The sequence below is a fragment of the Gymnoscopelus microlampas genome (genome assembly GCF_963454915.1).
Source record: "Gymnoscopelus microlampas genome assembly, contig: SCAFFOLD_79, whole genome shotgun sequence".
Classification (NCBI taxonomy): Eukaryota; Metazoa; Chordata; class Actinopteri; order Myctophiformes; family Myctophidae; genus Gymnoscopelus; species Gymnoscopelus microlampas.
Window position 1 is genome coordinate 1 of NW_028155863.1, and position 15,016 is coordinate 15,016.

Sequence of the window (15,016 nt, forward strand, 5' to 3'; positions counted from 1 at the left end):
GAAGGTTGTTACACACCGGGGCGATTTTTTCGTGCGAATAATGCGTTTTTTTTTAAAACCTTATAAAGTCAATGGCTCCGTACATGGAGCGAAAAAGCGAAGCGAAAAAGCGTCTTTTAATTATTCGGAACGAGTCCGAATTTTGCGTATATTCGCTATTTTCGCCGGTGTGTAAGGACCTTGAGAGTGTACAAATGTTGTAATATTGTCTCTGAGCATGATGCCCGCCATCAGTCGTTTGTTCTTGTCTATCGTTTGGTTTATTTATGTTTTATGTCTTTTTCGTTTCTTTAATTTAGTCTGGTGGTATATTTTGTGTCTGTTAAATCCTGTGTCTCTCTTTTTTTATTCTTGTAAATGCCTTTGTATGAGGAAAACTTCCATTAACCCATTGATACCTGGAACGCTTCTGTGTCACTTTAGATGTCTTTGGCTATTCAAAAATAGCAGATATACAAGCTCATAGCGCGGCACCGAGTACCGCGCTATGAGCTTGTAGATCTGCTATTTTTGAAAAATCGTGAAAATATTTTTTAAATATTTTTTTCCGAAAAACTGTTTTTTTTAAAGAATCGCCTCAGGTCTTAATGGGTTAAACAGATGTAAAAAGAATAAAAATAAAAAATCTCTCCATTTGTCTCTCCATTCTCCAACAAATGTATAAATGAACACTGAGGATTTTACTGTGCATTCCGTCAGGCAGATAGGAGTATAGATTCCATCTCCATGGGGGGTGGTGGTGGCGTGGTGGTAGCCAGGTGACGGAGACAGAAGGTGTGGGGGGGGGGGACAGGGTGGTCTGGCTGTCTTACCGTTGCGCGGGGTCCGTTTTCGCCGATCGCGGAAGGCGGCGCCAGTCTGTAGGGCCTCCATCAAGCTGTCCATTACACCGGTTTCATCACCGTCTGCAAGGAGGAGCACAGAGGAAAAAATATAGTTAAAAATAACACTCTATACCAGTGGTTTTCAACCTTTTTTAGCGTCGAGGACCCCCAAATTGACACATTAGCCCACGGACCCCCATTTGAAAAGATATGCCATGCAGGGACTCAACCATTTTGATTTCTTGGGGGTCCCAATCTACACTGTATCATCATCATTCGTGTTCATTTAACTCTGAGAGTGTACAAATGGAACCAAATGGACCCGTTAGGGTCCGGAGTTACAGACACATGAGGGTCAATTTGGTTCCTAACTATTAATTTGGCTGGGGACCCCCTGGAACCCCCTCAAGGACCACTGGTGGTCCCCGGACCACTGGTTGAGAACCACTGCTCTAGACCAGTGCTTCTCAAAACTAGTTCATGTCAAGGACCCCCAAATTGATATGTACAGTATGTGGCCGCGGACCCTCCCCCACATCTGAAAATGCTTTGTGTCAGGGACCCCCAGAAGAGAAGATTTGTGTTAAAGAAAATAAAAAAAATAAAAAAATGTTCCAAACTTCCAAATTTTCGACATTAAATGTTTGTATAAAAATATCAAAATGTTTGGAAAAAACTTTTTTCTTAAAATAGCAGATATACAAGCTCGCAGCGTGGCACGAAATGACGCGCTGTGAGCTTGTAGATCTGCTATTTTTGAATAGCCAACATATAAATGGACAAAGTGGTTAAAATGGTTGTGATGCTATATTCAGAAGCAATGTTCTATAACGTACGGTACATCAAGTATGACATGCAAACATCAGACATTATGCTACATAAAATAATACTGGCAAGTTGACAAGTGGTATTGAATGAAGCTCAAAACGCAATATATCATCCACCGCCATGCAAAAGAGATTGATGTATTCGCTTTACTAGTAGAACATATGGCTCTCGCATAATGGGGCCGAGGTTCGAATCCCGGCTAGGATTGCTTCTTAACCCATCACTTAACAGCACACAGAGAGAGAGGCTCGAGAGACTCGCACTATAACAGACAAGCCTATTATTAACCACTTAAACCTATATAAACCCCATATACAGTACTTAGTTGACTGGAGTCCCTCAGGGCTCTATAATTGGTCCGCTCGTTTTTTCCCCTCTACCCCAAATCTCTTCGGTGGAAATAGCTTTTAGATCAAATATTTTTTTTGTGTGAACTACTCCTTTTAACCCTTTGAGGCCGGGAAGGGAACGCATGTGTGTCATTTTAAGATTTCTTTGGCTATTCAAAAAATAGCAGATATACAAGCTCGTAGCGCGGCACCGAGTGCCCCGCTACGAGCTTGTAGATCTGCTATTTTTTGAAAAATCATGAAAATTTGTGAAAAAATATTTTTAGATGGGAGGGGGTCCGCGGACAAATACATATTATTTTGGCGGTCCTTGACATGACAAAAGTTTGAAAACCATTGATAATATAGCAACATAAGTGAAAAAATAAATTTGAAAAAACTTTAGGAAAAAAACCCTGTTAGGATTTAGAAGACATTTATAATATCCCCAGAAGCAAAGATTTGAGTTAAAAACTTTCGCTTTAAAAAAGTATATATATATATATTCAAACTAGAGATTTGCACACATTTTCACGATTAAAAAAAAATAAATAGCAGATCTACAAGCTCATAGCGCGGCACTCGGTGCCGCGCTATGAGCTTGTGTATCTGCTATTTTTATATAGCCAAAGAAATCTTAAAATGACACAGATGCGTTCCCGGTCTTAAAGGGTTAAGGGAGGAGGCCCCTGTCGCCCCCCTGCACCGCCCCCCCCCCCTCCCTCCCCTTGAGTGTTCCAGAGTGGAGGGAAAGATACGCCAGAGAAGAGCTAATACAGGCAAAGAGGAGCGAGCGGGATGAAAGCATCCGCTGATGGCCACTGACAGATACTCTTTCTGTGGCTAACACAGGGGAGCTAAGTGCTCTTTACCAAGATTTAGTGCCGAGCCGCTCGATACCCGCGGCACTCCGTCACCGTTCCACCATCAGTGACACCGTCCGGGACCGACCGACCGGCGGCCTTTAGAAGATAAAAAAAAAAACATTCCCCCCTTTTTTTTTTGCCCGCTATATACTCTGCCGAGTGCCCGGTGGGACGGGCGGAGCTATACGCAGGCCTGGAGAGGTGGAGGCTGCTGTGGGCACCACGAGAGAGAGAGAGAGAGAGAGAGAGATAGAGAGAGAGAGAGAGAGAGAGAGAGAGAGAGAGAGAGGAGTTCGATAGAAAGCAGTGTTGTAAAGTAACTAAGTACATTTACTGAAGTACTGTACTTAAAGGTACGGTAAGTGATTTACTTTGGTTAAAATAAGTGTTAAATAGCTCTATATTCTGATAGTACTCATTGCTATAGGGTGTTTGTTCAGTAAAATGAGTCATGCCATGTCTCTCCAGCTCTTAATTAAACAGAAAAAATGTATTTTCAGTCCTCTCTCCTGATTGGCTTAAAATGTGTCACCTACCTGAAAATGTACTATATTCTGTCTAATTAAGAGCTGGAGAGACCCCTGTGACCAAACAAACGCTCTGTAGCAATGATTACTATCAGAATATAGACCTTTAACCTTTTTAACAAAACAAAAAGAAAATAACCAAAAAACATAATTTACCCTACCTTTAAGTAAAATGTAGGTATTTTTTTTACTTTACTGGCTTTATTCCCAATTTTCAGTACTTTTATTTCTACTCCACTACATCGCAGAGGCAAATATTGTACTTTTACTCCACTACAATTATTTTAAAACTTTAGTTACTAGTTACTTTGTAGATTTTGATTATTATTACAAAACATACATTAGACACTTCAGCCCTATATGTGCATTTCGGCCATTTGAAAATAGCAGATCTACAAGCTCACAATGCGTCGCGATGCGACGCATTGTGAGCTTGTAGATCCGCTATTTTCGAAAGACTTGAAATGGGACATTCTGCATAATGAGTACGTTCTACTTTTGGTACTTTAAGTGCATTTTGATACCAATACGTTTGTACTTTTACTCAAGTAAATTTAGAATCCCAGCCCAGACTTTAACTCGTAACAGAGTATTTCTACATTGCAGTATTGATACTTTTACTTAAGTAAAATACATGAGTACTTTCTCCACAGATGGAAAGTGCAGTGAAAGCTGACGATACGGCATGAAGGCACGCGCGCCGGCCGGGCCCACACCATGCACACATTGCAGCATATCGCTCAATGGGAGGGGGGGGGAGAGAAAAAAAGGGGGCTGGGAAATAAGCTTTAGGTCCTATATCTGGGTCGTCTATCTTTACCCCCGCCGCCGCCCCCCCCCCCCCCCCCCCCCCAATACTAATGAGTCAGTGGGGCAGTGCTCTTTATCATTGGGTTCCAGCACAGACATTATTTTAAACTGGGATCATTAGGATGACTTATGGCCGAGCCGGAGACTTGGCCATCAATCCATGTTGCATACATGAGTGAACTAACTCTTCCCCAATGTTTACCATCAGGGGCCCTAGTGGCTCTATCTCTCTCTCTCTCTCTCTGTCTCTCTCTGTCTCTCTCTCTTTGTGTCTCTCTCCCAGTGGTGGAAAAAATACTCAAATTCTTTACTTAAGTAAAAGTACCAATACTGCAATATAAAAATACTCTGTTACAAGTAAAAGTCCAGAATTAAAATTTACTTGAGTAAAAGTACAAAAGTATTGGCATCAAAATGTACTTACAGTATCAAAAGTAAAAGTACTAAATATTTGAAAATAGCAGATCTACAAGCTCACAACGCGTCGCGCTGCGACGCGTTGTGAGCTTGTAGATCGGATATTTTCAAATAGCCTAGGTATAAAATAGGGCTAAAGTCGTTAATGTATGTTTTACAATGTACTAATTTATATCTGAAAAGTAACTAGTAACTAAAGTTTTCAAATAATTGTAGTGGAGTAAAAGTACAATATTTGCCTCTGACATGTAGTGGAGTAGAAGTAAAAGTATTGGGAATTGGAAATACTCAAGTAAAGTACAAATACCTCAAAATTGTACTTAAGTACAGTACTTGAGTAAATGTACTTAGTTACTTTCCACCACTGGCTGTGGTTGAGAGGTGGTTGTTTGGAAATGACTGTTTGAGATGACTGCCTGCTTTCACCAACCGGCACTCTCACACCAGAGAGAGAGCCGGGTGGGTGCGATCAATCTCGCCGTTTCTCGCACATGCTCAAAGAGAGAGATGACAGTCAGGGAAATTGAATTTATGAACGCAACAACGTTGACACAGCTAGTACATAATTAATTTGAGGAAATGCCACCATATTTCGCCATTACCGCAGAGACTCTGGCGGGCGCGTGAGTACGTAGTTTTTTTTTTTCTCGTTTTCTTTTTTTACCCGCAAGCTCTTCAAGCAACAAAGCCACCCAACCTGCAATCATTTACAGCAGCGAGAGGAGACAAAAGACAGCAAACAACTAAGAATAGAAATCTTTATGCAAATTCAACAAAAACAACAACTCTTCATTCGTACTTGCGCTAATTTTTGTTCTCTGAAAACTGTATCTCATTCCGTCTCCTTTCTTCCTCAAGTCCTTCCCAAGGGCTGCTCTGAAATCAAAGTATCTGTTTCAGCCGTGTGCTGTGCTTAAAAGCAATCCCGATTAAATCAAGCTTAATTAGACCAGTTTTATCGGGAACAGAACCAAAGCAGAGCCCAAGTAAGTGCTTATCTCAAATTGCAGTTGCTATACACCTCTGATAGCACCAGCTCATTGGTTTAAAAAGGGGGGCGGTATGGCGTTCACCTGCTTTGGCCCCCCGAAGAGTAGGGCGAGCAAAATGGCAGCTATACTATAACAGTATCAACTCCCGGGGATCATTAAAGCCACCTCCTTCTCGTTATGTAGGCTAACAAGGACGTATTGTGCGTCTGACACGAAGCAGAACGGCGTAAGTGGCAGGTAAACATTCATCCTGCAACCACCTTGGCACTGGGAAACTTTGTGACAGCCTCCTTGCTCACTGCCTTTCTTCTCGGAGACCTAGACATCACAGGGGGCACCTGACACTTTGATCAATTTGTCCTACTTCTAGCTTAACTGTAGCACAATTCATCATGTGTAATGACCAGGACTAGAGGAGCCTTCCCTTCCTAGACTGTGGGGTTCAGGGGAGGATTGCAGACACAAAAGAAGCAAAATGACTAAAAGGGGAAACATACTCCCCAGTCACCTGCCAGTGCTCCATTAACTATGTCCTATCGGGGGCCCGTGCAGCACCGACTCAAGCTAGGCCAGACCTCTGCTCTGCACCGAGGCAATCTGCAGCGACAAGGCTTCCAGCCTGTGGGCCTTTTAGCGTCTAACTGTTAGACTACAAAATCCTACGTCTAATGCACAGAGGGGGGGGGGGGGTGAATGAATGTACTTTTTATGCCGTTGCCCTGCAGGAGTCTAGCCGTCTATAGGAGGGTCAGTCTGTGTGTCTTATCTGTCTGTGTGTGTCCGGGGCTAATAATCTCTGCAAAATGCTGGACCGATCAGCGTCATATTTCTTGTGCACACTGCCAGTCGGGCCACTGACGTATCTCTCCATATGTACTCTGAGTGTGTGTGTGTGTGGGGGTGCGTGTGCGAGTGAGATATGTGCTGTATATTTTTTTCCACATATATTTTCTAATAAAAATTAGGGCCGGGACTTTATCGCGTTAATTTAGATCAATTAATTACAAAAAAAATATCGCGTTAAAAAAATTAACGCATTTTAATCGCGCCTATTTTTTCACCGCGGAACGTTTCTCACTGGACGAGTTTCACACGGACCTATTATCCAGCGCACCAGGTTGGTGCGCTGGTATTATCGGTCCGCCTGAGAAGCTGTCTGAGAAGTGAGAACGACGTGGTTCTCACAACAACAGAGCAGCCACTGAATGAAGACGTGCCGCATAGCCTGCTTGATAATGTTGGCTGGGCAGCTTGCACGATGCGGTGCGGGTCACATGCGCGCGATTTTTTTAAATAATTAATTAAACGACTATAAAACAACTAACAACAACACACTCTACCAGCCTCCAATGGTGGAAAATAGCAGATCTACAAGCTCACAATGCCTTGTGCTTGTAGATAAAATAAGTAAAATATTTGCCTCTGAGATATAGTGGAGTTACTGGAGTAGAAGTAAAAGTATTAAAAAATTGGAAATAGGCGTATTCGAGAGTCAAGTGCAAATACCTCAAAATTGTACTTAAGTACAGTTCTTGAGTACATGTACTTAAAGACGTTTACCAAAATCCATTTGAAAACATTTTTTTTCATTGATCTCAGGTCAAATATTGATGTGCGATTAAAATGCGATTAATTTAGATTAATTAATTACAAAGCCTCTAATTAATTAGATTATTTTTTTTAATCGAGTCCCAGCCCTAATAAAAATATATATTAACTCACTGAGTGCCATTAATGTGTTTCACGTGTTTTACCGCTATTGCGCAACGTGCCATTAACGTGTTTGACGTGTTTTTGAAAAAATTGAAAACACTTTTTTTTTTTCTTTTTGAAAAAAAATGTTCAGAACCCAAGATATCATTACCTGAAGATGTGCAGCTCCATCCACTCCTTGTTTAACTTAGAACTAAAAAAGGCTATATCTCTCTTCCTAAGCACTTTTTGTTTTCTGTGAAAAAAAAACTGGCACTTTTCAGAATCAATTCTGAAATAATTCTGGCAATCCTGGCACTCAGTGAGTTAAAATATTTAACGTAACTTTATAATGAAAGTCAATGGTGCTCTGATCTGGCATTGCCCAAAGCTGGAGTCATAGATTCGTATGTCATAGACTCATAGAGGACTGACGTCATAGATTACATTACAGAATGGCCTCATGAAGGAAGTACAAGATCCACGGCTTTCCCGTGTGGATCCGGAGATCCAGATGATTTACATTTTGGAGGGGGGAATAAAACTACAGAGTTAAGATCATTTGCGTGTACAGTACTTACAGTACACCTTTAGCGCTCCCGGCAAACGCTCCTCATTACCTAAAAGATTTCCCACATTAGAAGGAGGTTTTTTCCGACTCGTTCCTGCAGTTCATATCGTTGCCTTATTTTTGAGCTGTTAAACCTGGGGCAAATATTCATCCGCTTCTCATTAGGAGGAGTGTTGGATTGTGTGTGCCGGGGAATTACAGAAAAGCTAACCTTTTACGCCCTGAGATCTTCCTCAAGAGGCAAGATCCCCCGCACGCTCGCAGGAAATTGCCTTCTAAATGGGTTAAGATGGGCTAAGACCCGAGACATTGACAAACCCTCCCAGTGATGAAACACCTTGGCGCGGGCACCTCCACAGACAGCCCTTTGGGTCCTTTAACCCATTGATACCTGGAACGCATCTGTGTCACTTTAGATGTCTTTGGCTATTCAAAAATAGCAGATAATACAAGCTCATAGCGCGGCACCGAGTGCCGCGCTACGAGCTTGTAGATCTGCTATTTTTGAAAAATCGTGAAAAAACATTTTTTATATTTTTTTCAAAAAACTCGTTAGGATTTAGATTTTTTTAAAGAATCTGCTTCAGGTCTCAATGGGTTAATGATCTTATTAAAGTGAGCGGAACATCTCTTTTTTTTTGTTGCACTTTTTTTGTTAAAACAGCAAAACCTGGCCCAGGCGGCTGGCGTAGCCGTCTGGGCACATAGGCTGCATGGTTATTACCAGAGCGTATCGTGGGTTCGAGTCCCGATTCCTACCACCTTTGCTGCATGTCACCCCCCCCCCGCCCATCTCTCTCCCCATTTCCTGGACACTCAGCCTGAATTTTCATTACGTTTCACTCCATTATTCAGCCTGAAAGCCCTCTCAGTGCAGATGAGAGGGCGTGGCCAAAGTTGGACTCTTTGGCGATTGGTTCATAATGGATTATCCTGATCCCGATTCGCCATACAGATTTTCAACCGAGAAAACCCCGCCTTCGACAGCGTCACCAGACCCTGAATAGCGATTCAGGGGGTGGAGCCAGGCTACGTATACCTATTAATAAAGGCAGAAAAAGACCCCAAAATGATCTTAAAACAACAAACCCTTTATCCACATGAACCTTATAGTGACCCTATTCCGGGCAAGTCATAACAAGTGAACATTCGGTGAAAATAGGGTGAACATTCAGCAAAAGCAGCAGATCTACAAGCTCACAGCGCATTGTGAGGTTTTAGTTTTCTGTAATCGGTAAAAAATGGTTAAGAGCAGAGTACAGCTCCACAAAACTCTACTTCCCAGAGAGAGAGATAGAGAGACAGAGAAAGAGGGGGAGAGAGAGAGAGAGAGAGAGAGAGAGAGAGAGAGAGAGAGAGAGAGAGAGAGAGAGAGAGAGAGAGAGAGAGAGAGAGAGAGGCACACTTGTTCTATATCTCCCCTTTCATCCCTTCAATCCTCTCATCTCAGCTCTCCTGCCACCTTGTTGCTGGCGATCAGCTGGTACCTGAACCCCGAGGCGGTGCCAAGTGTAACAGTGAGCCCTGGGGGGATTTGGCCGACTCTCTAATATATTTACGCCCCGGCACTATTACATTTTCTAATTAGTGGAGGGATAACAAGGGGATGAGGCTCTCAGCAGGACTGACTGGCACACAGAAAAAAAAAAAAAATCCTCACACATCAGATTAGCTTCTTCTCTACCTAAAAAAAACTAAAAGAAATAAACACCGTCTGATAGTAGAGAGGAGAGGCCGCAGCCAACAGCAGAAGTATTGGCATCAAAATGTACTTAAAGTACCAAAAGTAAAAGCACTAAAATGATTGAAAATAGCAGATCTACAACAGCATCTATAGCAGATCCATAGCAGATCTATAGCATCTATTTTCAATTAGCCTATGTATAAAATAGGGCTAAAGTGGTTAATGTATGTTTCATAATATCATAATTTATATCTGAAAAGTAACTAGTAACTAAAGTTTTCAAATAATTGTAGTGGAGTAAAAGTACAATATTTGCCTCTGAGATGTAGTGGAGTACAAGTAAAAGTACAGAAAATGGTAAATACTCCAGTAAAGTAAAAAATCACACCCAGTATGAAGTGGGCGGTGTGTGGTCATCACAACATGACTCACTTAAAAAAAAGGATAAATGCCTTTTTTTTAAAGTCCATACTGCTATTCATAGGGCTGCACATGTGTCATGTGTTTCGCTAGCCAATCACAGTCCTGAATTTGCAAAGTCAGCCAATCACATTACAGCTAGTGGTGATGACACTAGCTGTAATGTGATTGGCAAAACCTTGCAAAAGTATAGATTTGCATTGACTGTGGAAGGGTTAGGTTGTAGACTGCGTTGTAGACTATTCAAGGTGCAGGATTGGTCGGTGTCCAAAACTCACTTATAGGGGGCGAGGAGAGAAAGGGAAAGGAGAGGACAGGAGAGGATATGAAAAGGAAAAGAGATGAGAGGCGAGATGAGGAGAGGAGATGAAGTCAAGGGGAGAGGAGAGGCGATGTGATGAGAGGAAAGGTGAGGAGAGGACAGGAGAGAATACAAGATGAGACGAGGCCAGACCAGATGAGAGGAGAGGAGAGCAGAGGAGAGGAGAGGACATGAGAGGAGGGGGGGCATAGATAAATGTCACTCCTGGGGAAGAAGAAAGCAGTAAAGGGTGAGTTTGAGGGAGGAAGCCAGAAAGAGAGAGAGAGAGAGAAGAGTCACAGAGAGCAGATAGGGAGGGAGGGATGGAGAGAGGCAGATAAAGGGAGGGAATAAAGGAGGTGAAGAGGGCCTGTGAGGCTGAGGTTTTTTGGTGCTATGTGGAGGAGGAGGAGGAGAGAGGGTCATTGAGAGAGAGAGACTAGTGGAGCGAGGAGGAGAGACATGGGGTCATAAAGCTCCCTCCCAGATACTTGACGACCCGAGCCCACTGACATTTAATTATTTCTACAACATACACCGCAGTATGCAAGCAAGTTTAGTCTCTGTGTGTGTGTGTGTGTGTGTGTGTGTGTGGTGGAAAGTAACTAAGTACATTTACTTAAGTACTGTACTTAAGTACAATTTTGAGGTATTTGTACTTTACTTGAGTATTTCCAATTTCCAATACTTTTACTTCTACTCCACTACATCTCAGAGGCAAATATTGTACTTTTACTCCACTACATTTATTTGAAAGCTTTAGTTACTAGTTACTTTTCAGATCTAAATTATGATGTTATGAAACATACATTAACCACTTTAACCCTATTTTATACCTTAGATATTTGAAAATAGCAGATCTACAAGCTCTCAACGCGTCGCATCGCGACGCGTTGTGAGCTTGTAGATCTGCTATTTTCAAATATTTAGTACTTTTACTTTTGGTACTTTAAGTACATTTTGATGCCAATACGTTTGTACTTTTACTCAAGTCAATTTTGAATTCTGGACTTTTACTTGTAACAGAGTATTTTTATATTGCAGTATTGATACTTTTACTTAAGTAAAGAATTTAAGTACTTTTTCCACCACTGTGTGTGTGTGTGTGTGTGTGTGTGTGTGTGTGTGTGTGTGTGTGTGTGTGTGAGAGCAAGCAGACACACAACACAAGCTCAGGCACACCGCAAGGCCTGCATATACCTTGTTATTGATACATGTGCATTATTTATTTATAACGGTACCGGCTCCCCATGACTAATGCCAACCAACACAAGTCTAGCAATGACAAGCCCGGTGAATTTATAGCCCTGTAGTGCAGACCACGTAGTGTGTGTGTGCATGTGCGTGTGCCTGTGTGTGTGTGTGTGTGTGTGTGTGTGTGTGTGTGTGTGTGTGTGTGTGTGTGTGTGTGTGTGTGCGCGTGTGTGTGTGTGCCACGCGCGTGCGTGCGTGTGCGTGTTCCAACTGGTGTAAACAGAGTGACCTATGCTCGTGGCCACTCAAGGCTAGGATCAATTAGAGGTGTCGGAGGATTCTAGCCAAAGCCTGTCCAGCGGACCACTAATGCATTTCAACAGGCTCTGCTGCACGAAACGACATCGTTCATTCAAGGACAACTTAAGCCCCCCGCGTACTGTAAAAATAGGCGATCTACAAGCTCTGTACGAGCTTGTAGATCGGCTATTTTTCGGCGTGCCACGCCGGTGCGGAACTAAGCATAAACCAAGCCTTTAGGGATCCAAAATAAAATACTTGTAGGTGTTTGTGTTTCATATTCCTGACAGCTCAACGTGACATGTGAATGTGACTGAAGAAGCACAGAAGCTGTCTCATAAAGGGCCGGTTACACGGAGGTTCTTGTCCCAAGCAGAGGGCCTCGGTCGGTATCCATCTAGATGCGGCGGCATGCTCCCTCTTTAAACACCGAAGGCCCTGGCATCCCTATAATTATGCAGCAGTGTCAACAGAGCCTGTTCATAAATTCAATTTGCTATCTGTCATCTCCTCTCTCCATGTTGTGCACCGGGAGAAAAAACACACCGGATCGATTGAGAACTCAATTTCTGATGGCTCACATGCTACTAGCCCCCCCCCCCCCCCCTCATAGGGTACTTGGGGGAAAAGAGAAGAGACAAAGAAATGCTCAGAATTCTAAAGGCTTGTGTCTGATGTGTGTCTGATGTGTGTCCGCTGCACGCTGCCTCTGCGAGGACGGTACGTGCGTCCGATACATAATGAGAACTAAGGGGCGGCGCGTGACACCATAAGTGCCAGGAGTAACAGCCCAAGCGGTGGAAAGTTATCCACGCTCAATGATGTCATTATCATACGACGAAATAGAAATGGAAAAAGAAAATACATTTGCATTTATTTATTTACTTTAACCCGTTAAGACCTGAAACCGATTCTACAAAATGTCTTCTAAATCCTAACAGTCGTTTGATTCCCAAACTTTTTCATGTCAAGGACCGCAAAATGTATATGTATTTATTGTATATGTAAATGTATGTATGTGGACCCCCATCTCAAAATATGTTGTTCCAGGGACCCCCAGTAAGTAAAGATTTGAGTTACAAGTGTTCGCTTTAAAAGATGTGTACACAGTTTCTTGATTTATCAAAAATAGCAGATCTACAAGCTTGAGCTTGTATATCTGCTATTTTCAAATAGCCAAAGTGTAAAATAATGCTTTTTTTAGCTCAAATCAAAAAGTGACACAGATGCATTCCAGGTCTGGGTGGGTTAATAGCAATATTTTTTATAACAACAAAATGTACAATGCTTTGTGAGCTCGCAGATTGGCTATTTTCGCTATTGGCCATACGACAAAGTATAAACTATAGGGCTTATGTGGTTAACGGCAACATTTTAAAACAGCACACGCATCTGTGGTAAAAAGCATGCATGCGTACAAAACAAATAACCACGCATTACAGTCATATTATGTGGCATCTTCAGCTGCTGCTGCTGCTGCCGCCCGCAAAACAGATTCTTTTCCAATTTCCACAGAAGCGAGGCGAAGCCGCCCCTCCCTCCCACAACCGAAGCAGTGTTTAACGGTTTAACCAAAGAGAAAGTGGATATTGGAGAGATGTCTATTACATGCCGCCTGCCCGCCTTCCAGTGGACGATTCCCCGACTCTAATTTGCGACCGTAATGAGATCTAATGAGAGCTTCCAGGCCCTGGGCTTGATGAGTTGAAACCACTTTGAGGGGGAGGAGCTGTGCTCGAGAATACCCACAACCCCCCCTCCCCCAACACACCCGCCACGACCGCGGCAGAGGGGAGAAAAAAAATTACGTCTGCAAGTGCGTGTGTGTGTGTGTGGGGGGGGGAGGGGGGGTTGGGGGGGCAAACAACAAGTTCCTTATTTTCCTGCTGCTGTGGATTGTTTTTGAACACATTTGAGCCCATCTGTTCCCCCACAGAAAAGTCACCTGTGCAATTAACCCATTAAGACCTGAAGCCGATTCTACATGTCTCCTAAATCCCAACAGTTTTCTGAAAAACGTATGTTTCTATGTCAGTGGTGCTCAATCTTTTTCATGTCAAGGACCCCCAAAACTATATGTATTTGGCCGCAGACCCCCATCAAAATATTTTGTTCCAGGGACCCCCCAGAAGCAAAGATTTGAGTTAAAAATGTTCGCTTTAAAAATATATATATTCAAAGATTTGCACACATTTTCACGAATTTTCAAAAATAGCAGATCTACAAGCTCATAGCGCGGCACTCGGTGCCGCGCTATAAGCTTGTAGATCTGCTATTTTTGAATAGCCCAAAGTGTAAAATAATGCTTTTTAGCTCAAATCTAAAAATGACACAGTTCCAGGTCTTAATGGGTTAACCTGGAGCATTAGCCGTGAAACAAAGGCTGGCATGGTGGGAGAAAGGATGGGGGGGAAGAGACCGCTCTATGGCCAGGTGGACAGGAGACAACAGCTCCCCCCCTACCCTTCCCTTCCTCTTCCCTTCCAGCGTTGCCATCTATCTATGCTTATTATAAGCGACCTTGGGCTTGTTTCCTGGTGCCTTTCGTTTCGTGCCAGGGAGGACCCCCCCATACAAGATTTGTGTCCAAATACGTCTAATTTTTTTTTTCAAAATGTATTTTGACGCGACGCGGTGTGAGCTTGTAGATCTGCTATTTTCAAATAGCCGACGTACCGTATATATAGGTTTAACCCAAAGATTTTCAGATGTTTTCACAATTTTTCAAAAATAGCAGATCTACAAGTTCATAGCGCGGCACTCGGTGCCGCGCTATGAGCTTGTATATCTGCTATTTTTGAATAGCCCAAAGAAATCTTAAGTGACACAGATGCGTTCCATGTCTTAATGGGTTAAAAGCTCTCACGTGGCCTAATAGTCGCTTGTTTTTTGGGGCTGGTTTTCATAGACCTGATTGCTTGTTTCTCTCGCAACCAGGTCTGGCGACACTGTTCCTCTTGCTTAGTTCCCTCTCATGCCCTCCCTCGCTTCACATACACCTGCTGGCTCTCTGGAACTTTCACACCTGAATTCAGCCTCACGTAGAATTAGACTACACGAGCTACACTGCATTATTCACCGTGTGTTCGGCCTGTGCCTTGTTGGGAGCTGTCCTACTGTGTCTGGCATGTAGAGCCCCCCCCTCGGGGTTCTGGACAGACAGGGAGCATTATTACTGGCCATGGAGAGAGCGCAGAGAGAGAACACACACACATGCCCCAGAGGACAGTAGCCTCCGTGCACCTGTTAGATATGCCCCCC

At 43.0% G+C, this 15,016-nt stretch overlaps 1 protein-coding gene across 1 annotated transcript in view; it reads right to left on the reverse strand.

Moving 5' to 3' along the window:
- Positions 1–812: 812 nt before the first annotated feature.
- LOC311041199 (protein diaphanous homolog 2-like) overlaps positions 813–15,016 on the reverse strand; it is a gene marked incomplete at its 3' end in the record, with an annotated part of 142,958 nt that continues 128,754 nt past the window's right edge. Inside the window, exon 4 of the mRNA XM_084086103.1 lies at positions 813–905. Coding sequence (XP_083942229.1) covers positions 813–905 — 93 coding nt within the window. The remainder of the gene's footprint in view (positions 906–15,016) is intronic.